Source organism: Pseudophryne corroboree, chromosome 8, assembly GCF_028390025.1.
Source record: "Pseudophryne corroboree isolate aPseCor3 chromosome 8, aPseCor3.hap2, whole genome shotgun sequence".
NCBI lineage: Eukaryota > Metazoa > Chordata > Amphibia > Anura > Myobatrachidae > Pseudophryne > Pseudophryne corroboree.
The window spans coordinates 356,450,127-356,474,926 of NC_086451.1; the positions used below are offsets into that span (position 1 = coordinate 356,450,127).

Below are 24,800 nucleotides of genomic sequence, written 5' to 3' on the forward strand. Positions count from 1 at the left end.
TCAGGGTCGCATCTTCAGATGCACCTGCGGATAACCCTGTCGCCGAGGACAAGGGTATCCCTTCTGTGGTGGTTGCAGGAGGCTCATCTATTGGAGGGCCGCAGATTCGGCATGCAGGATTGGATCCTGGTGACCACGGATGCCAGCCTGAGAGGCTGGGGAGCAGTCACACAGGGAAGAAATTTCCAGGGAGTGTGGTCGAGCCTGAAAAAGTCTCTTCACATAAGCATTCTGGAACTAAGAGCAATCTACAATGCTCTAAGCCAGGCGGAACCTCTGCTTCAAGGAAGACCGGTGTTGATCCAGTCGGACAACATCACGGCAGTCGCCCATGTAAACAGACAGGGCGGCACAAGAAGCAGGAGGGCAATGGCAGAAGCTGCCAGGATCCTTCGCTGGGCGGAGAATCACGTGATAGCACTGTCAGCAGTATTCATCCCGGGCGTGGACAACTGGGAAGCAGACTTCCTCAGCAGACACGACCTTCACCCGGGAGAGTGGGGACTTCATCCAGAAGTTTTCCACATGCTATTAAACCGTTGGGTAAAACCAATGGTGGACATGATGGCGTCTCGCCTCAACAAAACACTGGACAGGTATTGCGCCAGGTCAAGAGATCCGCAGGCAATAGCTGTGGACGCGCTGGTAACACCTTGGGTGTACCAGTCGGTATATGTGTTTCCTCCTCTGCCTCTCATACCAAAGGTATTGAGGATTATACGGCAAAGAGGAGTAAGACTAGTGGTTCCGGATTGGCCAAGAAGGACTTGGTACCCGGAACTTCAAGAGATGGTCACGGACGATCCGTGGCCTCTACTTCTGAGAAGGGACCTGCTTCAGCAGGGTCCTTGTCTTTTTCAAGACTTACCGCGGCTGCGTTTGACGGCATGGCGTTTGAATGCCAGATCCTAAAAGGAAAAGGCATTCCAGAAGAAGTCATTCCTACCTTGATAAAGGCAAGGGAGGAAGTCACCGCGAAGCATTATCGCCGTATTTGGCGAAAATATGTTGCGTGGTGCGAGCAGCGGAGTGCTCCGATGGAGGAATTTCAACTGGGTCGTTTTCCTACATTTCCTGCAATCAGGATTGTCTATGGGTCTCAAATTGGGATCTATTAAGGTTCAAATTTCGGCCCTATCAATATTCTTCCAAAAAGAATTGGCCTCAGTCCCTGAGGTCCAGATTTTTATCAAAGGAGTACTGCATATACAGCCTCCTGTGGTGCCTAAGGGGGCACCGTGGGATCTAAATGTAGTTTTAGATTTCCTCAAATCCAATTGGTTTGAACCACTAAAGAATGTGGATTTGAAATATCTCACATGGAAAGTGACTATGTTACTGGCCCTGGCTTCGGCCGGGAGAGTATCTGAACTGGCGGCTTTGTTTTATAAAAGCCCTTATTTAATTTTCCATTCGACATAGGGCAGAGCTGCGGACGCGTCCGCATTTTCTCCCTAAGGTGGTATCAGCGTTTCACCTGAACCAACCTATTGTAGTGCCTGCGGCTACAGACGACTTGAAGGACTCCAAGTTGTTGGACGTTGTCAGAGCCTTAAAAATATACATTTAAAGGACGGCTGGAGTCAGAAAATCTGACTCGCTGTTTATACTGTATGCACCCAACAAGTTGGGTGCACCTGCTTCTAAGCAGTCGATTGCTCGTTGGATTTGTAACAAAATTCAACTTGTACATTCTGTGGCAGGCCTGCCACAGCCTAAATCTGTTAAGGCCCATTCCGCAAGGAAGGTGGGCTCATCTTGGGCGGCTGCCCGAGGGGTCTCGGCATTACAACTCTGCCGAGCAGCTACGTGGTCAGGGGAGAACACGTTTGTAAATTTTTACAAATTTGATACCCTGGCAAAGGAGGACCTGGAGTTCTCTCGTTCGGTGCTGCAGAGTCATCCGCACTCTCCCGCCCGTTTGGGAGCTTTGGTATAATCCCCATGGTCCTTTCAGGAACCCCAGCATCCACTTAGGACGATAGAGAAAATAAGAATTTACTTACCGATAATTCTATTTCTCGGAGTCCGTAGTGGATGCTGGGCGCCCATCCCAAGTGCGGATTATCTGCAATACTTGTACATAGTTATTGTTAACTAATTCGGGTTATTGTTTAGGAAGCCATCTTTCAGAGGCTCCTCTGTTATCATACTGTTAACTGGGTTTAGATCACAAGTTGTACGGTGTGATTGGTGTGGCTGGTATGAGTCTTACCCGGGATTCAAAATCCTCCCTTATTGTGTACGCTCGTCCGGGCACAGTACCTAACTGGAGTCTGGAGGAGGGTCATGGGGGGAGGAGCCAGTGCACACCACCTGACCTGTAAAAGCTTTACTTTTGTGCCCTGTCTCCTGCGGAGCCGCTATTCCCCATGGTCCTTTCAGGAACCCCAGCATCCACTACGGACTCCGAGAAATAGAATTATCGGTAAGTAAATTCTTATTATTTGAATGAGCCCTCAGGTTTACGCGCATTTAATGGTTTGATACTCCCCTGTCTGCATGTTTTGCAGGTTACATTTTTTTTTTCATTTTGCACCTTTCTCTGTTTCAGAGGGCAATACGGCAAACCAGTGGTTAGTTTGCTGCCTCACAGCGCTGGGGTCTTCGGTTCAATTCCCTCCAAAGACCTATCTGTGTGGTGTTTGTATGTCCTCTTCTTGTTTGCGTGGGTTTCCTCTGGGTTCTTTGGTTTCTAACCAGAATCCAATCCTAGCATTGGGGGGGATTGTGGGGTTATGAAATGTAGATTGTTAGCTCCTATAGGGCAGGGTCTGATGTGAATGGCTAAAAATATTAAAGCATTATGGAATATGCATGCATTATATAAATAGATGTTAATAACTAAATATATCCATGAATGTTAGTCTATTCTTTTCAGTGCAATGAGATATTGCACACAGCTGCTTTCTGGATATGACTTTATCCAGTGCAGATATCATGCTTGTATCCCAGGGTAACAAACAACAGCTGCTGTAAGTTTATAGGTGAAAAGAAAAGGCATTTTACTATAATCAGTAAATATTGCCAGAAGGCATGTACAACTCTCAAGTCAATAAACTGAAGTGAGGGGAAGGTGGAGCCCATGTAAATGCACAGAGTAGCATGCAAGCTATTGTGAGGGGAAGGTGGAGCCCATGTAAATGCACCTAGAGTAGCATGCAAGCTATTGATTTCCAAAGTCCATGGCTAAATGTGAGGCTGCAGAATTCGTGCAGTAAAACGCGCTTCTCTCGGAGCACAGGGCTCTTTTGTTTTATTCCTGCAGGGAAAAAAGATGCCAGATAAACGTAATACACATGACAAATTTCCTGCATCCTGTTATCTCAGGGCGCTGAATGTCAGTAACTCTTAAAACAATGAGGTCAGTGGTTTTCTAGGTTGAATCCGGTTACGATTTGAAAGGTCATGGTTTCACATGGATTTTATTCTTCAGCTATATACATATATACAGGTTGAGTATCCCATATCCAAATATTCCGAAATACGGAATTTTGTGAGTGAAAGTGAGATAGTGAAACCTTTTTTCTCTGATGGTTCAATGTACACAAACTTTTTGTTTAATACACAAAGTTATTAAAAATGTTATATTAAATGACCTTCAGGCTGTGTGTATAAGGTGTATATGAAACATAAATGAATTGTGTGAATGTAGACACACTTTGTTTAATGGACAAAAGGGATAAAAAATATTAGCTAAACTTACCTTCAGGCTGTGTGTATAAGGTGTATATGTAACATAAATGCATTCTATGCTTAGATTTAGGTCCCATCGCCATGATATCTCATTATGGTATGCAATTATTCCAAAATACGGAAAAATCCGATATCTAAAATGCCTGTGGTCCCACGCATTTTGGATAAGGAATACTCAACTTGTGTGTGTGTATATGTATGTATGTATGTATGTATGTATGTATGTATGTGTGTGTGTGTATATATATATATATATATATATATATATATATATATATATATATAATGATTTAGACTATACACCTCAAACGTCAAATGGTCACTAAATGACCATTAGCAATTAACCACAGTGATTTATTGTGTTTTAAAGAGTTTGGTCCAGCTTGTATACACCTGGCTAACTTTCCATGAGGGAAAGCACATCTATACAGCTAAATAAGATTGAGCAAACACATTCAGTCCTGTATATGGTATACACAGTGTTTTGGAAGCTTTGCGTTAATGAAACTTGACCTCCAGTAAGAAACGGCTAGAGAGAAAGATCTCCTGAACTAGAACAGTTCAACATGTATAAAGTACAGGAAAAGGTACACACTATCCAACATACTGTAGAAAAGCGTGGGGAGAACATTCCCAAAACACTGCCATATTGTTTGGGTGACAAAAGGGCCTTTTTGGGAGTGGGTTGATAAATACCCCTTTCACACCACACAAATAACACGGTAGACACGGGTCGCTGTGCGGTGTGAAGGGGCCCATGGTGAGTTCCCGGGTCGCCTGATTCAATTCAATTCAACCCGGGAACAAAGCAGTATTATTTCTGGGTTGAACACCGGGTCAGTAGCAGTGTGAACGGGTTGCAAGGTCGATGTGACTCGGGACCCGTTCACTACATAGGAGAGGTGGTGCGGAGATGAACTCCTCTCCAGTGCCGCCACTGGATAGCAACCCAACCCGATGGCAGCGTGTAGGGTCAAATGCCGGGTCCCACCCAGTAAGGACCAGTTTCCAATTACCGGGTGGGACCTGGCATTTGCTATGTGAAAGGGGTAATAGTGTAAGAATACCATATATAACATTACAAAGCTTCCCTTAGAAACAAAGCAATGGGGAATCCAATAGGATATTTGCTCATTTACTGCCACCGTGCTCCTCCACTTACCTGATACGCCTCTCTCCATTGGGGGAGGCCGTATCCAATCAGATGATGTCTTATGTAAGCTGTTATGCTTCAGGGTAAGATGCCTCGTAACACTGTACATGTCACTGGGGGGGATAGCTCAGCTGTATACGATTAGTGACTTGGATGCTTTTGTAATTGGTGGAATGCGTGCAAAAACTTCATATAAATGACAGCAAATAAATATTTAGCAGTGTGTATGAGGCCACATCTTACTGGATCTTTTTTCTCTGCTTACATATAGTTTTTCTGTGCACAGTAGAACTGGGAAGGTGGAAGGGACGTTTGTGTAGCTTTATACATTCTAGCAACTCATGATGTAACGTAGATAAAAAACAAAAAGAAAAAAAGCTTCTACTATATAAATGTTTAATTCCACATTTGATGTTAGCTTTCCATTACAGCAAAGTTTTGGCATTCATGATCCGTGAATGAGCTTTAATGGCGACTACGGCTAGTCTTCATAATGCTACTTTAGGCAGCTGTTATGTATTACCTATAAATAAACTTCAAAAATGAACTTTGTATTTGAGAAATTGCCGGTGCTCTCAACGTGGGCAGCAGTGTAACAACTAATATTTACATACACTATGTTTAATGCAGTGTTATTTTTGTTGAGGCCATGAAGCATTTTGATACATGGCTACTTGTTATGTCATTGTGTTCACACATTACTGTATTAATGTAAAGTCATGTTCTATGTACAATCAGAGTGCATTATCATTCACAGGAGGCAAATAGGAACTTGTGAACAATACTGTTATAAAGTCCACAAGTGTTTAGAGAACTTAACAGTTAATACATCCATAATTCACGTTTTATACTTCTGTTAACATGTCACATCAAGATATGTATGTATAAAATCGTGGGATGCAGATTACACTATATTTTGGGGCTTTCTGTATATTAGATGTGTGTGGATCATAGGGTCGACCACTATTGGTCAACAGTAAGTAGGTCGACACGACAGAAGGTCGACATGAGGTTTTGTATATTTTATTTTTGTGTCGTTTTCTCCGTGGAGTGTCCGGGAACCCCAATTAGTGCACCGTGTTCCCTCACATGGCTCACTTCGCGTCCACGTGGGTCATAAAGTTCAATATATGAAAAATAGTGAAAAACTCATGTCGACCTTCTGTCATGTCAACTTACTATCGATATATATATATATATATATATATATATATATATATATATTCTAGTGTTTAAAGGTAAAAGATTTTACATATGTTTCATTCTGAATGTAAACGTAGTTTCACTTTATTACTGGCAGGTGGTGGATGTGAATATCTGTCGATGAATGATCATTTCAGCCATGATGGCCGACCAGCCTCCTCCATTGGAAGCCACGTCTTTAATGAATGAAGTGTCCCTCGTTCCTCACATGGTAAATGGCGATAGCACCCAACAGGTAAAGCATGGCTTCCCGCTGCTAGAGAAATAATGTGCAGATTGGTGGGTTGCAAAAACTACATTTTATAGGGTTCAGTTTAACTAGTGTATATAAAAAAAATATTTATTTTGTATTTTGCTCTTGGGATTCCTGATGGATGCAATGCCTTCCCTTCCCCCAACCTCTCTCAGTCCTTCTACTGCTGCCTGTGTTCAGGCCAAGTGGCTAACTGCATACCCCTGAGCAGTAATTAAGAGTAGCATGGGACTGTTAAATCCCATTGGACCCTTCAAAGAGGACGTGGTACGTACATTTAGTTGGGGGGGGGGGGAGTGGGAGTATCATTTGCTGTGACTTTAAAATATACATGCCCTGTGCTCATTTGAAGAAGAAATTAAATTATGTGTGGCCATTGGGTCCACTGTAAGGGGGAATTTCAGTTAGCTGTGTGTAAGGGTTACGTGCCCAGAGCTATTCAATAATATCCCGTAGTAAGCGTTAACTTGCGGTAAGGTATAGATTCCAGGTTAAGTGCCCAGATATATGCAGTTACCATGTGGAGTAAGCTCTGAGGGTGTGCATAAATGCAGGTCTCTGTTTGCACCCTGCTGAGGTTAGAATAGAAATCCGCATTCAGAGCTCACTCCGATACTCTTAACCGTTTAGCTAATATAGCACTGGGCTCTTTACCTGGGAGCTGAATGTCCGCGGTAAGTCCTGCTGTTAATTGAATTCCCCCCAAAACGGCAAATGTGAAAACATAATACCTGTTCTTTGGTTTGTACATTAATATTACCAACTCAGTATTGTTGCATGACATACAAAGTATTTTGAATTCTAACATGTAGATATGAGAAGTGACGTAACAACCACCAACAGCCAGAGGAAGTGATGGGGCTGGGGCACACTGGCTCTGGCTGTGTGATGAATAGTCTGTATCAGAGTTTACAGTAAGAAGAAATGTAATCATTGCATCTTACGTGACCACGCATCCTATCATTGAAATTCTTCTACATTTTTGCTAACCTTATTTGGTGTCAGGTCACATGAACTTTTAATTTAGCTCATTTGGGCAATTCCGCATTTGCTTTTCATTTCACGTCACCATAAGCAATTTCTTTGTGTCATGGTCCCCTCCGCTTACAGACCTACATAATACGTTGTTGCTCTATAAATAAAATATGGCTATGGACATGTGTCAGACTGATGACCTTGGTCAGCCTATGAATGCTTTTAAACTGGAAGTAGCACTAACACGATGTGCAGATTGGATAAGTAAAATATATACATCATCACACCCATATGTGTTTGTTGATACCCTGGGCATTAATATGAAGTTGATGAACCCTTTGCTGATGACTCGTCTGGGAAGGCTTTCCACTAGACTGTTTAAGATGACTGCGGGGATTCACATACATTCTGCTACAAGAGCATTGGTGAGGTTGGGTGCTGCTTTTGGGAGGCCTGGCTCACTGTTTCAATTCATCCCAAAGGTCTTGGCTCACTGTTGGCATTCCAATTCATCCCAAAGGTGTGTGATGGGGTTGATGTCAAAGCGGAGTTCTGTATTTAAAATACTTATCTGTGCTCTAGCAGATATTTTGCATTGTACAAGGTGAAGCTCAAGATGGACAGTGTTTGTGGTGATGTTTCCAGAGATCGTTTGGAACTCCATAGTGAGAGTTTCCTCCGAGGACAGATGATTTTACACTCTCTGCACTTCAGTACTTGTCAGTCCTACTCTGTGAGCATGTGTGGCCCATGGGCTGTAGCTGATCTGTTGTTTTCCTAGACCAGTGATGGGGAACTGTTTTGCTGTTTGGCCATGCTAAAACTGTAGCAGGACATACTGGGATGTGTAGTTCAACAACAGCTGGAGTGTCAAAGGTTTCCCATCACTGGTGCAGACTTGTTGGAAAAATAATCTATCCAAATTGAGCAAAAAATATCTTTGGTGTATGAGGAGAAATAAGCAAACCAATGATAGTTTATAAAAATTCAGTCTTCTAGAAGACAAACCCCCCCAAAAAAGTATAATCTGTGTGGGTATTGCATATATAGTTACGAATATTGATGGTGGAATTTGACCATCAAAATTAGGCTCACTGCTAAGGTTTTTTTTAGTTAGCTCAGTGTCATGTGATTACAGTGGAAATCATGGTCACATGACAAATTATATACTGAGAGGTAAGGCTTGGAATGTGCATCTTCCAAGTGCTACCTTCCTTTCCATTACCATAACAATAAAAAACCTCAAAAAACTGTACAACAATATGCCATACTAGGGGGTGTGAGATTTCTGCCATCATTATTCGGGACCGTGAATGTTCCTTGCTTTGAAATCCCTGTAATAAGGTAATTGGGAAAGAGAATTTGGTGCTTTAGCACTGGCAGACACAACTTTATTACAAAGACCTATTAAAGTAGTTGGTAGTAATAATATTTATTATTATTATTAATATTTCAAATAACACTCAGTGAATAGCTAAAGAATAAGATGTCAATTATGACCCTCCTATTGTGCAGTATTTGATTAATACCTTTGTAAGATGTCAGCCACAAAACTACAGGGGCCAATAATGAAAATGTTAGAAAAAAAATTGGATAAAATGAATATTTTATTTATCTATGTATGCAGCCATGTATCACATTTCTCAGAATAACTTAAACCGAAACCACTTGTGAAAGCTGTGGATGGTTGCGCTGTGAGAAAAAATAACCCCCCACTGATCAGTGAAGTGGAAGGAAGCGATACCACTTCATAAAGCATTGGGCCAACCTCGGCTAGAACAATACAGTCTCTGTCGACTAAGAATGTCAGCGAAGGCTACATTTGTGAATGTGGGAAATTAACATTGAAACATCATAGTACCTGTATTGTTGTTTCTTTAACGGTTGTACCCAGAGGTCATTTGACAGTCCTGAGAGACCACTCAATCTCACAATTCTTTGCTCCTATGTCCTACCCAATTTGGACAACATGTATATTGATCATTATAAATAGATTACTATCATCTGTGCTATCCATGCATTGCAGGGCCCCAAGGCCAGCCAAACCACTCTCTAGCTTGGTTCCATCTCTAAAGGTTCATCCATCCAGCTAGATCCGGGTATTAGGATGGAGTAGAACTGCAACATTCAGTTTACTTGGTTATCAGTTGGACACAGGTGTTGAGATACGGCACAGTCCTTTTTATCCTCAGTAACTACCTGAGTAAATTAACTAACAACAGAACTGAGAGGACCTGAGGCACAATAAACATTGGGGCACAGGACGCATAAATAGTCCCCATCTCTGAACTTCATAATGATTTGTGCAGTCAGTGCCTGTGTGTTCTCTCCTGATCGCACATGATCACCAGAGAATAAATTCTCAGTCATCACATTATTTGAAAGAGGGATTACTCTCTTTCAAACTAGTATAGTCTTAGTGGGAGTCCACAGTCACAGTGCAGTATGCGGACCACGGAACGCCGGCTTCATTGGTTCAACAAAGTACTTACAATATTTTATGCGCTCCATCAGTGCTGCTGTAAACATGATCATTTACAAGACGTATGTATTCCCTCCTGAGAATGTTGCTGCCAGGATAGGGGAGGTAGGGCACTTTTAGGTCTCTCCCTGTTACCTTGTTTGTTACAGTTTCTGTAATGGTTATGTTGGAAGGAGTTGGGCTTAATGACATCCGCATGGCCCCAACGTGATGAGTTCAAGGCCCTCACCCCCTGTGGTCTGCGCAACAGCAAATAAGGGTAGGATTTTGGGTATGACCCCACCATCCTGTTTGAACCCCTGCATTGTCCAATATCCGCTCCATTCGTCTTTCGTAGTGCAGGGGTTAATGGCAGTATGAATCGCAACAGGAAGACCAATCTTAACAAAGCAATGTGTCTTAACAGATGGTTTTATTTTATTCAGCTGACACATGTACAGTGTCCAGGCTTAGGCTTATTTTGAGAATCATGGACCAGTGGCATCAGCGAAGCACTTCGTCCATTGTATACATTTTTTCTGAGCCAATGCTGAACACATGTCTGCCAAATGTGCAGGGATCAGAGAAGAACACTCCCGGTGTACCCAGCAAAAGAATATTCAGCTGCACCTCTGGTGTGCAGATACCATCGGCCGGGTCAGAAGATAGCACAATTTGATGGGGTGCGGACAGCATCAAAAGGCATGGCACTGGTGAAGTGCTATTAAAGTTGAAGAAAAAAATAAATACATTTTACCAACAGAATATTAGTAGACGTGTGCAGGGCCGGATTGGCCGTGCCGATGTACATGCAGGCTCTGTTTTGTATGTTGACGTGAGAGGTGGTTCTGTCGCCATGGTTACACTGTATATCTCTGGTGCTGAAAGAAAGTGCTATGGAATATGCTAGCGCTACATAAATGTTAATAAATAAATATACAAATGTTACAGCCAAGAATTATAAAACCTTCTGGTACCACTGGGCCTTTCAAACAGCAGTGGAAATGGAAAAAAAAAATCCTGTGGTAGACAGTTTGTTTTATTGTTTTCTGTGGGGGCCAGTGTGTTTTTGTATTTTTCTTGTGCAGTGTTTTTCATCTGCGCTTGCATGTGAGTTGCACTGCGCATGCATGCACTGTGATGGTGTTTGTACAGAGTCAGACACACGCACCAAGAAGTTTTAGAATTGTATTGGGCATTCCTATGTGGTTACAGGGGGTTGGCTAATCTGACGCAGATGTAAAGTAGTGTGGGCATGTTGCTGAAAGTGGTTACATGTAGAGAAATTGAATTGCTCACATTGGAGGCCATACTCAGAAGTATGATCTGCACCTAGCATAGGGCTGGTGAAGGTTTCAATGGTGTGACCAAAGACGCACAAAGCATGATTGCAACATTTGTATTCACTGACAGTGGGTATTTCAGTCCTTGCACATTTGGATATACGGATGAACTCCATAGAACTGCATTGTAGCATCATTAGCATAAAGTCACAGACGCAACTGCAGCAAAAGATGCAAGGAAGGCCGCAACTGCATCCAACTCAGAATCAGACCCTATGAGGAGGAATCCCACCCCCACAACAGACCCTGTCCCCATTAGGGCCGCTTCCATAAATTTCCCGGGCTGGTTTTTCATTCCAATCCACCCCTATACGTGTGCATGAAAGAACACGTAACCCAATCCCAAAGTCTCCTTAGCTTTATATTACAGAATTATCTCCTACTACACGCAATAAGGTTAATTCTACAACTGTTTGGGGCAGAAGTTTATATCCTGTCTTTTTGAATTGCGTTGTCTTTAATTTTGGAGGGAGTACACAAGTCTGTGGTCATCAGCCAATTAGATCTGCAGTTGATGGATCAGCCTACAAAGTGGCTTTTGCCTGTGTGTAAGTCAGTAATGCTGTTAAACATGAATGCATTGCTTGGATGGGATGTATTTATGTGACCGGCGGTCACACTACTGATGGCTACATTCCATCCCCTCTAAACCCCAACAGTTGGCATGCTGACTAACATGGGCTATTCCCACGAGGCGAGCACACCAAGCCCGCAAGGGGCTTTGTTGCGCTCGACACCCTTACCGGCATTCTGCTGCCGGGATCCCGCAGTCTGTATGCTGACTGCCGGGATCTCCAGCAACGGGCAGCCATACCCAACCCGCTTGGGTATATGTATACTCCTACCTTGGAGTACACATATCCTGTCCAATAATACCACTTATGGTTATATTTAAATAAATGTTTCTTTGTAGTGTCCCTTTAAGATGACCTGTAGTTTATCACTCCATGATACGAGGCGATACATGGAATAATAGCTGAAGACTAGCTGCAACTATTGGCTTCCTCTCCCCGATTTTCCATGACTTCATGCCACTAATTATATGTGGGTAGTGGCAGCCAGGAACAATGCCATAAATCTCACAGTAACATGGTTGGAATTTAGATCTCGCCTCCGACTCTTTCATTTTTTTTTTTCTCGTCAAAATTCATTAAAAAAAATAAAAAAAATGGGATGGCTGATTGTACCAGTAAGTCTGAAATGAATTTCCACGCAACTTAAACTTGCATTGGCAGCTTGAATGGACAAATTACTTCTTTGCAACTGTGAAACAGATGTTTTCTTGTTTTTAAAGCCTCCTGTTGCGCAACAGTACAGCTGAAATAAGCTTCTAATTGTTTAGCGTTTCTGTAAAATACCCACCAGTGACAGATTGGCCACACTCAGAAAGCGGCAGCTGCTAGGAAGTAAGAAATACTGTTTGTATTGAAAGGATCATATTTTTTCACATATTTTTCTAGTTTCAATTTTGATGTACTGCTGTTCTAGAAACTAGTACCTTATATTAGTGTAGTTGGCAATGAAGGCTTGTTAAATGAGTAGTATGATGGAACAGAGCCGCAACTAGATATTTTGGTGCCCTGTGCAAGATAGGGTATTTGTGCCGCCCCCCCCCCCCCCCTATTCAAAATGGGGACAGTGCACGCAAAAATATATAGGGGTGTGGCTTAATGGAAAGGGGCGTGACCACAGAATAGTACCAGTTCACATTCCACTGCACGGTAGCGTTTGTTAACCACTTTACTCCGCACGGTAGCATCTGCTGCTCACATTACACCGCACGGTAGCGTCTGTTAGTTGCATTACACTACACGGTAGCGTCCTCTATACACAATACACCACATGGTAGCGTCTGCTACTCGCATTACACCTCACAGTAATGTCCGTTAGTCACCTTACACCGCACAGTGTTACCCCTTAAACATGTTACGCCACAGTACAGCTCCTTACACACACTACTCGATAGAAGTGTCCCTTATACATGTTACGACAGGTAGAGAAGGGAGAGAGAGAAAGTGTGTGCATGTGTGGAAATAATGTGTGTGTAAAGAGAGAGAGCGAGTATCTGTTGCATCCCCCTTCCCCTACCTATAAACAGATAATCTATTCCACTATTTTATTTCATTTGCAGCGCCCTCAGTTGCCGGCTTCTGTTACCCGGAAATCCCTCTCACAGTACAAGATGGTAGGCGCACGAGGAGAAGGGGGGGGGGGAGTGCAGGTGAAGCACACTCTTCTGCTATAAACTACACAGCAGACAGACATGGGTGGGGGGCACAAGGGAGTGGGTGGGTGGATTTTTGGGCGGACACTAATAGGAGGAGCTGTGGCCGGGGAGGGGGTGATGGGAGGGGGCGGAGCCTGTGGGTGGGCAGCTGCAGCGCTGCCCGGCTAGGTGTGTAATATGGTGCAAGGAGCCAGGCGCACCCCACTACGGGCAGTGCTGTAGCTAGCGGTGGTGATTGTGGAGCTGCCTGTCAGGTTAGGAGACAATAGTGCGGCACGGCCCTGCGGGTTCTGCCAGTGGCCCTGTGCCCAAAGTGCATTTGCGCTGTGTGCCAGGCACTGCTGGCCCATAGCTAGTTATGGCCCTGTGATGGTATCTCTCAGGCTGTTTGCCCATGACTAATAGAAGCATGGCACTCCTATGCCCTGCCACTGTAGTTTTAGAGAAACTCTCTCCTGCAGTTTTACTGTAAGCTCCTGCAAGTATGGATGTTGTTGAGGCACCAGATGCCAACTGTGTGCCCAGGAGTATTGAGAGACTGTAGTAGCCAGCATGTGTGAGAATGCACAGGTGACTAAATAAACCGCAAACATGAATTTTCAATTTATTAATAATAAATCACAAATATAATTGCATCTTTTGTCCTAATATAGTACTAAATATAAAACGAGGTGCCCCTCTAATTCTGAATTGATATAGCAAACCAAAAAAGCTAGCAACTGGGCAAAACCATGTGCACTGCAGGTGCGGCAGATGTAACGTGCAAAGAGAGTTAGATTTGGGTGGGTTATAGTGTTTCTGTGCAGGGTAAATACTGGCTGCTTAATTTTTGCACTGCAATTTAGATTTCGGTTTGAACACACCCCACCCAAATCGAACATGTTACATCTGCCCCACCTGCAGTGTGCACGGTTTTGCCCAGTTGCTAACTTTTTTGGTGTGCTAACAAACCTAGGCCCATAGAACGATAAACAGTAACAATATACATAAAATCAAACCTTATAAAATGATTCAATATGCTAGATTGAAAAAAATAGCAGCTTGTTGGGAAGTTTCCTTTGCACAAAGCCCAGGTGAGGCTCCTGGTAGACAGAATGAAGCAGGCCAGGTGGTCAGGATTCATTCCTGCAGGGAGATTCTTAAGCTCTGATACTCTGATCTGTGGAGCTGTGGCAACCAGCCAAGTCTTGCAGGATCCTGTGTTACCTGCAAGAAAGCAGGGCAGACAGTGAGAGTGAATCACATGAGAAACAGCTTGCAGAGGAGACTATCGGGGGATGGAGGGGGGGGGGGGGGGGGGGGGGGGTAGAACTTCGTACAGTGGAGGGATCCTACATACTGTGTATGCAATAGGTTCCGCGACAGGTGACCAGGAGAGCGGGTCCTACACATTGCGTTGCATTGTAAACCAGCCACGCCAAGTGACCAACAGTTATTGGATCTTCTTTACTGGTATACGTCATATCCAGAGCAGCTTACAGACACAGTCTCAGCAGTAGCGCAGTATTTACATATAATCTTGTTCAAGTAGCAAAGATCTTAGTAGGCTAATATTCTTAGAAATATATGCCTGATTGATATGGGCACAGTGCACTCCAGTGTAGAGACCAAATAAGAGGTTGAAGCATCTGTTGACAAGCAGGCTCATAGACACTAGCCACAGCAGTGCCTTTAAAGAGCAAATGAGAACAATGGGGGTGATTCAGAAAGGATCGCACCAGCGACACTTACTGCATTTACCCCGATGTTCGGGTCCTGCACAAGACCCATTCTGCGTAGGTGCTGAACTGGTCCTGCGATCTCAGCGTAGGAATGCGAATGCCTGATTGACTAGCAGAGGTGTTCGGTGGAAGGATGGGGGCGGGCAACGTTCGGGAAAATGGGGGCATGCCAAGGACTGCATTCTGAGATGCAGTTTCTCTGGCCTCACAAGCTGCCCTGCTACAGCAAAGCTGAGAAAGCTTAGGCTCACCCAGCCTGCCGTCACAGAGGAACATCAAGACCGATGGTCATCTCAGATGCGATCTCATCGCAAATTCATTTGCATTGCTATGGATTGCAATTGCAAAGCTGCTGCAAACAGCTTTGCAGTTGCAATCCTTAGTGAATTAGGCCCTATGGGGCAGATGTATTAACCTGGAGAAGGCATAAGGAAGTGATAAACCAGTGATATGTTCAAGGTGATAAAGGCACCAGCCAATCAGATCCTAACTGTTAGTTTACATATTGGAGCTGATTGGCTGGTGCGTTTATCACCTTGCACTTATCACTGGTTTATCACTTCCTTAGGGCTGTAACACACGCGCCGGATTCTCCCGGATGGCAAAAAGCCGGACAAACTTTGTCCAGCTTTTTGCCATCCGGGAGAAACCGGCAGAGTCTCTCACACAGGACGGCCTTGAGCCGCGTGTGATGCTGTGCGCATGCGCAGCATTAGACACGACTTGGAAAAAAAAACGTTGTGTGTGAAAGCTCCCCTTCTCACACACGGTTCACTGGCTGCAAAGACGGCACGGCAGCCGGACCTTCCAGTGGATAGTTCCGGCTGCAACCCGGCAGCCGGGCCGGGGCCGTGCAGTGTGTAAGGACACTACACCTCACACTGTTCATTACAATGCCGGCACAGGAAAAAGCCATCCGTTTTTTCCCGGCCGGCAAAAGCCGGCTCGTGTGTTTTAGCCCTTATGCCTTCTCCAGGTTAATACATCTGCCCCAATGTCTCTTAATGTTTGTACAAGCTGCACTTGGTAAAACCAACAGACACAGTTGTGTGTGTTGTCTGTGCGCCCTTCCTGGTTCCTGGAACGCAAGCTGGAGCGCACAGTGACGACTTCCGATTTCCGGTTACGCGTGTGCCTTGTCTCTCCGGCTGCTTGGGGTTACAGAGCTGTGTAGAATGAGGAGGACCTCAGCTTGGGTTCCAGGAACCAGGAAGGGCGCACAGACACTGACCAGCGGCGCTCGGACTACACAGAGTAGCCAGCGGTTACAGCCATCTGAACTACCCAGAACGGGATAACAGGGGGAAGGCACTCCAAATCACTCCGGATGTGGACCTCACTGGAAGGGTGAGTGCCTCCATCTAAGAAGCTTTAAAGAACTTTGTTTAAGTAGCAACTCATTCTGCTGAATTTTAAATAAAGAAACTGAACTTGTCGTATACGAAAGGATTACAGCCATTTAGGCTGGGGATAACAGGTTTCTGGACATTCAGCCACAGTTTAGGTGAAAACCTATATGCATTACATGTTTTATTGAAAGCCGTTTTTTATGATCATATGTTTTTTTTTATGAGTTGATGGCATTTATGCAATGCATTATTTTTAAAGGCAGATCAGGCGTGATTTGCTGTAAAGCAAGTTGTTTATAAAAGAAACTGCACATACGTTCATGGCCACACACCATAGATGTGTAATTTTTAAATATATTTGAATAAATACATATTAATTTCAGTACATAAAGTGAATATTTTCTATCATTTTTATCCTTTTCTCTACACCTTTCTCTAATACCCCATCCACTAATGTTCGTTGCAACAGGAGCTCTTGAAATGCGGTTATAAGCGATGTTAAGATAAAGAAAAAATATACCCCCAGCACACTGAAAAGGAGATGAGATTTTAATAGTGTATGATAATAGAAATTCAGAGATCTCGGTTTCCATTTATTTGCAAAAATATGTGTAAGCTGCCAGGCTGTGTTAAGGCGCCTCTGTTCTGGCAGTCCCTACCGCTTGCAAGATAATAGCACCCACTCTGGGTCATATAATTGCATATTGTCATGCTGCATGATAATAGCACATACATTAATGTATCTAAATTGAAAGCCAACTCACCTGGAGGCACCCCAAGATCCTCCAAATGGCTCTACAAGGACCAGCGCACCGTCCAGAAGCTGGTCCCATCTGTTCCTTTCAGAACAGTGATATAAAATGGTTGTTGTTAACTTAATGGCCCCTCACAGGTGCATGAAAGTGAAGGGTTAAGCTAGATAAGAAAAAAGGAAAAATATACAGTACCCCAAGCACACGAAAAAGGACCAGCAATGAAATTTAAATACTACATGATAATAGAAATACAGAGATCTCAGCATATATTTGCAAAAATAGGTGTTAAGCTGCCAGGCCTCATCAAGGCATCTCTGTTCTAGAAGTGATAATAGTGATGTCCCAAACTTCTTTCTATAAGTTGATGCGGTACCTGATACTATAACAGTGCTGGTAATTGCCCCTCTCTCCTTGCTGGTCAAGCAGCTGGTGGTTAAGAAATAGTGCCAACACCCATGTCCAGCATGATAGCAGGTCCAATGTATACAGCGGGTTAGGTGCTGACTTCCACACTCCTTGCTAAGCAGATGCATAGTCACGTATTCACATATATGCCCACAGCCCGGAAAGGAAGCAACAATGCATTTCATCTACTTCTGTGGACTTTATCATGCGGAATACTTTTCCTCTGTTGTGTTTTAAGAGCTCCGGTTGCAACTAACATTAAACAAGCTTGACTTCTAAAGGTGTGTACACACGGTAAGATATTTTCTTCCGATTCTGACTATATAGTCAGAATCGGAAGAAAATATAGTGCAGATCGCAAGGTGACAGTCACCTTGCGATCCCGATCCGATGCGCGGCCCCGCGCGGTCGGCATCGGAAGAAAAAATAGGCTGTGCAGGCAAGTCAATCCTGACTATCTCTATAGAAGAGATAGTCAGGATTGAAATCGCACATAGCCAGCATCGCAAGCACAGTTATTATGTGCTTGCGATACTGGCTAAGTGCCGACCCGGCCCGGCCCCCTGTCGCACGGTGAGAATCGGATAAGTCCGAATCTCACCGTGTGTATGCACCCTAAGGGTGTGCGATTTCCCTTGAATTCCCCGGAGCCCAGATAGCACAGATTTTGACTAACTTTTCTTGAGATATGGACTATGTGTGCATACAATTTTGGCTTATGCGAGATGTCATTGACATGTGAGATGAACTAGATAGTACACCGATCTAGCAAGGATCGACTTGCCTGCACAGTCTATATCTTTTCTTGCGATGCTGACCTGGCGGGACCGCGCATCGGGATCGAATCGGAATCGCAAGGTGACTTTCACCTTGCGATCTTCACTAACTTTTCTTGCGTTTTTGACTATATAGTCATAATCGAAAGACAATATCTCACCTTGTGTACACACCCTAATTCTGATGCTACACGTTGTTTATTAAATTGTGTCTGTTGGTTTTATCAAGTGCAGCTTGCACTAACATTAAGAGACATTGGGGGTAATTCTGAGTTGATCGCAGCAGGAACTTTGTTAGCAGTTGGGCAAAACCATGTGCACTGCAGTGGGGGCAGATATAACATGTGCAGAGAGCGTTAGATTTGGTGGGTTAGATTGTTTCTGTGCAGGGTAAATACTGGCTGCTTTATTTTTACACTGCAATTTAGATTGCAGATTGAACACACCACACCCAAATCTAACTCTCTATGCACATGTTATATCTGCCCCCCCTGCAGTGCACATGGTTTTGCCCAACTGCTAACAAAGTTCCTGCTGCGATCAACTCAGAATTACCCCCACTGTTCTCGTCTGCACTTTAAACACACTATTGTGGCTAGTTTCTATAATCCCGCTTGTCAACTGATGCTTGAACCTCTTCTTTGGTCACTATACCTGAGTGCACTGTATCCAGATTAATCAAGCATATGTTTATAAGGTTATAATAAGAATTTACTTACCGATAATTCTATTTCTCGGAGTCCGTAGTGGATGCTGGGGTTCCTGAAAGGACCATGGGGAATAGCGGCTCCGCAGGAGACAGGGCACAAAAGTAAAGCTTTTACAGGTCAGGTGGTGTGTACTGGCTCCTCCCCCTATGACCCTCCTCCAGACTCCAGTTAGGTACTGTGCCCGGACGAGCGTACACAATAAGGGAGGATTTTGAATCCCGGGTAAGACTCATACCAGCCACACCAATCACACCGTACAACTTGTGATCTAAACCCAGTTAACAGTATGATAACAGAGGAGCCTCTGAAAGATGGCTTCCTAAACAATAACCCGAATTAGTTAACAATAACTATGTACAAGTATTGCAGATAATCCGCACTTGGGATGGGCGCCCAGCATCCACTACGGACTCCGAGAAATAGAATTATCGGTAAGTAAATTCTTATTTTCTCTATCGTCCTAAGTGGATGCTGGGGTTCCTGAAAGGACCATGGGGATTATACCAAAGCTCCCAAACGGGCGGGAGAGTGCGGATGACTCTGCAGCACCGAATGAGAGAACTCCAGGTCCTCCTTTGCCAGGGTATCAAATTTGTAAAAATTTACAAACGTGTTCTCCCCTGACCACGTAGCTGCTCGGCAGAGTTGTAATGCCGAGACCCCTCGGGCAGCCGCCCAAGATGAGCCCACCTTCCTTGCGGAATGGGCCTTAACAGATTTAGGCTGTGGCAGGCCTGCCACAGAATGTACAAGTTGAATTTTGTTACAAATCCAACGAGCAATCGACTGCTTAGAAGCAGGTGCACCCAACTTGTTGGGTGCATACAGTATAAACAGCGAGTCAGATTTTCTGACTCCAGCCGTCCTTTAAATGTATATTTTTAAGGCTCTGACAACGTCCAACAACTTGGAGTCCTTCAAGTCGTCTGTAGCCGCAGGCACTACAAGAGGCTGGTTCAGGTGAAACGCTGATACCACCTTAGGGAGAAAATGCGGACGCGTCCGCAGCTCTGCCCTATGTCGAATGGAAAATTAAATAAGGGCTTTTATAAGACAAAGCCGCCAGTTCAGATACTCTCCCGGCCGAAGCCAGGGCCAGTAACATAGTCACTTTCCATGTGAGATATTTCAAATCCACATTCTTTAGTGGTTCAAACCAATTGGATTTGAGGAAATCTAAAACTACATTTAGATCCCACGGTGCCACCTTAGGCACCACAGGAGGCTGTATATGCAGTACTCCTTTGATAAAAATCTGGACCTCAGGGACTGAGGCCAATTCTTTTTGGAAGAATATTGATAGGGCCGAAATTTGAACCTTAATAGATCCCAATTTGAGACCCATAGACAATCCTGATTGCAGGAAATGTAGGAAAACGACCCAGTTGAAATTCCTCCATCGGAGCACTCCGCTGCTCGCACCACGCAACATATTTTCGCCAAATACGGCGATAATGCTTCGCGGTGACTTCCTTCCTTGCCTTTATCAAGGTAGGAATGACTTCTTCTGGAATGCCTTTTCCTTTTAGGATCTGGCATTCAAACGCCATGCCGTCAAACGCAGCCGCGGTAAGTCTTGAAAAAGACAAGGACCCTGCTGAAGCAGGTCCCTTCTCAGAAGTAGAGGCCACGGATCGTCCGTGACCATCTCTTGAAGTTCCGGGTACCAAGTCCTTCTTGGCCAATCCGGAGCCACTAGTCTTACTCCTCTTTGCCGTATAATCCTCAAAACCTTTGGTATGAGAGGCAGAGGAGGAAACACCTATACCGACTGGTACACCCAATGTGTTACCAGCGCGTCCACAGCTATTGCCTGCGGATCTCTTGACCTGGCGCAATACCTGTCCAGTGTCTTGTTGAGGCGAGACGCCATCATGTCCACCATTGGTTTTACCCAACGGTTTAATAGCATGTGGAAAACTTCTGGATGAAGTCCCCACTCTCCCGGGTGAAGGTCGTGTCTGCTGAGGAAGTCTGCTTCCCAGTTGTCCACGCCCGGGATGAATACTGCTGACAGTGCTATCACGTGATTCTCCGCCCAGCGAAGGATCCTGGCAGCTTCTGCCATTGCCCTCCTGCTTCTTGTGCCGCCCTGTCTGTTTACATGGGCGACTGCCGTGATGTTGTCCGACTGGATCAACACCGGTCTTCCTTGAAGCAGAGGTTTCGCCTGGCTTAGAGCATTGTAGATTGCTCTTAGTTCCAGAATGCTTATGTGAAGAGACTTTTTCAGGCTCGACCACACTCCCTGGAAATTTCTTCCCTGTGTGACTGCTCCCCAGCCTCTCAGGCTGGCATCCGTGGTCACCAGGATCCAATCCTGCATGCCGAATCTGCGGCCCTCCAATAGATGAGCCTCCTGCAACCACCACAGAAGGGATACCCTTGTCCTCGGCGACAGGGTTATCCGCAGGTGCATCTGAAGATGCGACCCTGACCATTTGTCCAACAGATCCCTTTGCATGGAATCTGCCGAAAGGGATTGCTTCGTAAGAAGCTACCATTTTTTCCCAGGACTCTTGTGCATTGATGTACAGACACCTTTCCTGGTTTTAGGAGGTTCCTGACCAGGTCAGATAACTCCTTGGCTTTTTCTTCGGGAAGAAAAACCTTTTTCTGAACTGTGTCCAGAATCATCCCCAGGAACAGCAGACGAGTTGTCGGCATTAATTGGGATTTTGGAATATTCAGAATCCATCCGTGCTGCTTTAGCACCTCTTGAGATAGTGCTAAACCCATCTCTAGCTGTTCTCTGGACCTTGCCCTTATTAGGAGATCGTCCAAGTATGGGATAATTAATACGCCTTTTCTTCGAAGAAGAAATATTATCTCGGCCATTACCTTTGTAAAGACCCGAGATGCCGTGGACAAACCAAACGGCAGCGTCTGAAACTGATAGTGACAGTTTTGTACAACGAACCTGAGGTACCCCTGGTGTGAGGGGTAATTGGAACGTGGAGATACGCATCCTTGATGTCCAAGGATACCATAAAGTCCCCTTCTTCCAGGTTCGCTATCACTGCTCTGAGTGACTCCATCTTGAACTTGAACTTCTTTATGTACAGGTTCAAGGACTTCAGATTTAGAATAGGCCTTACCGAGCCATCCGGCTTCGGTACCACAAAAAGAGTGGAATAATACCCCTTCCCTTGTTGTAGAAGAGGTACCTTGACTATCACCTGCTGAGAATACAGCTTGTGAATGGCTTCCAAAACCGTCTCCCTTTCTGAGGGGGACGTTGGTAAAGCAGACTTCAGGAAACGGCGAGGTGGCTCTGTCTCTAATTTCAACCTGTACCCCTGAGATATTATCTGCAGGATCCAGGGATTTACCTGCGAGTGAGCCCACTGCGCGCTGTAATTCTTGAGACGACCGCCTACCGCCCCCGAGTCCGCTTGCGAAGCCCCAGCGTCATGCTGAGGCTTTTGTAGAAGCCGGGGAGGGCTTCTGTTCCTGGGAAGGAGCTGCCTGTTGCTGTCTCTTCCCTCGTCCTCTGCCTCGTGGCAGATATGAATAGCCCTTTGCTCTCTTATTTTTAAAGGAACGAAAGGGCTGCGGTTGAAAGGTCGGTGCCTTTTTCTGTTGGGGAGTGACTTGAGGTAGAAAGGTGGATTTCCCGGCCGTAGCCGTGGCCACCAAATCCGATAGACCGACCCCAAATAACTCCTCTACGCATCGCCTGTCCACTGTCGTGTCCATAAAGCTCTTCTGGCCGAAATGGACATAGCACTTACCCGTGATGCCAGTGTGCAGATATCTCTCTGTGCATCACGCATATAAAGAAATGCATCCTTTATTTGTTCTAACGACAGTAAAATATTGTCCCTGTCCAGGGTATCAATATTTTCGATCAGGGACTCTGACCAAACTACCCCAGCACTGCACATCCAGGCAGTCGCAATATCTGGTCGTAGTATAACACCTGCATGTGTGTATATACCTTTTTGGATATTTTCCATCCTCATATCTGATGGATCTTTAAGTGCGGCCGTCTCAGGAGAGGGTAACGCCACTTGTTTTGATAAGCGTGTTAGCGCTTTGTCCACCCTAGGAGGTGTTTCCCAGCGCTCCCTAACCTCTGGCGGGAAAGGGTATAAAGCCAATAACTTCTTTGAAATTAGCAGTTTTTTTATCGGGGCACCCCACGCTTCATCACACACGTCATTTAATTCTTCTGATTCGGTAAAAACTACTGGTAGTTTTTTCACACCCCACATAATACCCTGTTTAGTGGTACCTGTAGTATCAGCTAAATGTAACATCTCCTTTATTGCCAAAATCATATAACGTGTGGCCCTACTGGAAAATACGGTTAATTCGTCACCTTCACCACCGGAATCAGTGCCTGTGTCTGGGTCTGTGTCGACCGACTGAGGCAAGGGGCGTTTTACAGCCCCTGACGGTATTTGAGGCGCCTGGACAGGCACTAATTGAGTGTCCGGCCGCCTCATGTCGGCAAACGACTGCTTAAGCGAGTTGACGCTATCCCGTAATTCCACAAAGGCATCCATTCTGGTGTCGACCCCCTAGGAGGTGACATCCTCATATTTGGCAATTGCTCCGCCTCCACACCAATAACGTCCTCATACATGTCGACACACACGTACCGACACACAGCAGACACACAGGGAATGCTCTATACGAAGACAGGACCCACTAGCCCTTTGGGGAGACAGAGGGAGAGTCTGCCAGCACACACCAAAAAGCGCTATATATGACAGGGATAGCCTTATGATTAAGTGCTCCCTTATAGCTGCTTTTATATTAATATATTGCCATTTATTTTGCCCCCCCTCTCTGTTATACCCTGTTTCTGTAGTGCAGTGCAGGGGAGAGACCTGGGAGCCTTCCTGACCAGCGGAGCTGTGACAGAAAATGGCGCCGTGTGCTGAGGAGATAGGCCCCGCCCCTTTTTCGGCGGGCTCGTCTCCCGCTATTTAGTACATTTAGGCAGGGGTAAATATCTCCATATAGCCTCTGGGGCTATATGTGAGGTATTTTTAGCCTTTTTAAAGGTTTTCATTTGCCTCCCAGGGCGCCCCCCCCCAGCGCCCTGCACCCTCAGTGACTGCCGTGTGAAGTGTGCTGAGAGGAAAATGGCGCACAGCTGCAGTGCTGTGCGCTACCTTAAGAAGACTGCAGGAGTCTTCAGCCGCCGATTCTGGACCTCTTCTTGCTTCAGCATCTGTGAGGGGGCCGGCGGCGTGGCTCCGGTGACCATCCAGGCTGTACCTGTGATCGTCCCTCTGGAGCTTCATGTCCAGTAGCCAAGAAGCCAATCCATCCTGCACGCAGGTGAGTTCACTTCTTCTCCCCTCTGTCCCTCGTTGCAGTGATCCTGTTGCCAGCAGGAATCACTGTAAAATAAAAAACCTAAGCTAAACTCTCTAAGCAGCTCTTTATGAGAGCCACCTAGAATTGCACCCTTCTCGGCCGGGCACAAAAATCTAACTGGAGTCTGGAGGAGGGTCATAGGGGGAGGAGCCAGTACACACCACCTGACCTGTAAAAGCTTTACTTTTGTGCCCTGTCTCCTGCGGAGCCGCTATTCCCCATGGTCCTTTCAGGAACCCCAGCATCCACTTAGGACGATAGAGAAAAGATTTCTACTAGTTTTCAACAATCTGCTATTATTTCAGTTTTGGATAATATATCATTTTATACATTTTAATTTTATGTATATTGTTACTGTTTTGTCATTCTGTGTCCATTGAGGATTAACCCTGGTACGCATGTTGTCTTTTTTTAGTATTATATTAGGACATGAGAGATT

General features: G+C 45.0%; 1 protein-coding gene across 3 annotated transcripts in view; it reads left to right on the forward strand.

Moving 5' to 3' along the window:
• LOC134949123 (fibronectin type-III domain-containing protein 3A-like) overlaps positions 1 to 24,800 on the forward strand; it is a 234,524-nt gene that overhangs the window by 91,313 nt on the left and 118,411 nt on the right. For all 3 annotated transcript variants that reach the window (XM_063937521.1, XM_063937520.1, XM_063937522.1), the window contains exon 2: positions 6,150 to 6,287. In XM_063937521.1, the coding sequence (XP_063793591.1) occupies positions 6,177 to 6,287 (111 nt within the window). In that variant the 5' untranslated portion in view covers positions 6,150 to 6,176. The remainder of the gene's footprint in view (positions 1 to 6,149; positions 6,288 to 24,800) is intronic.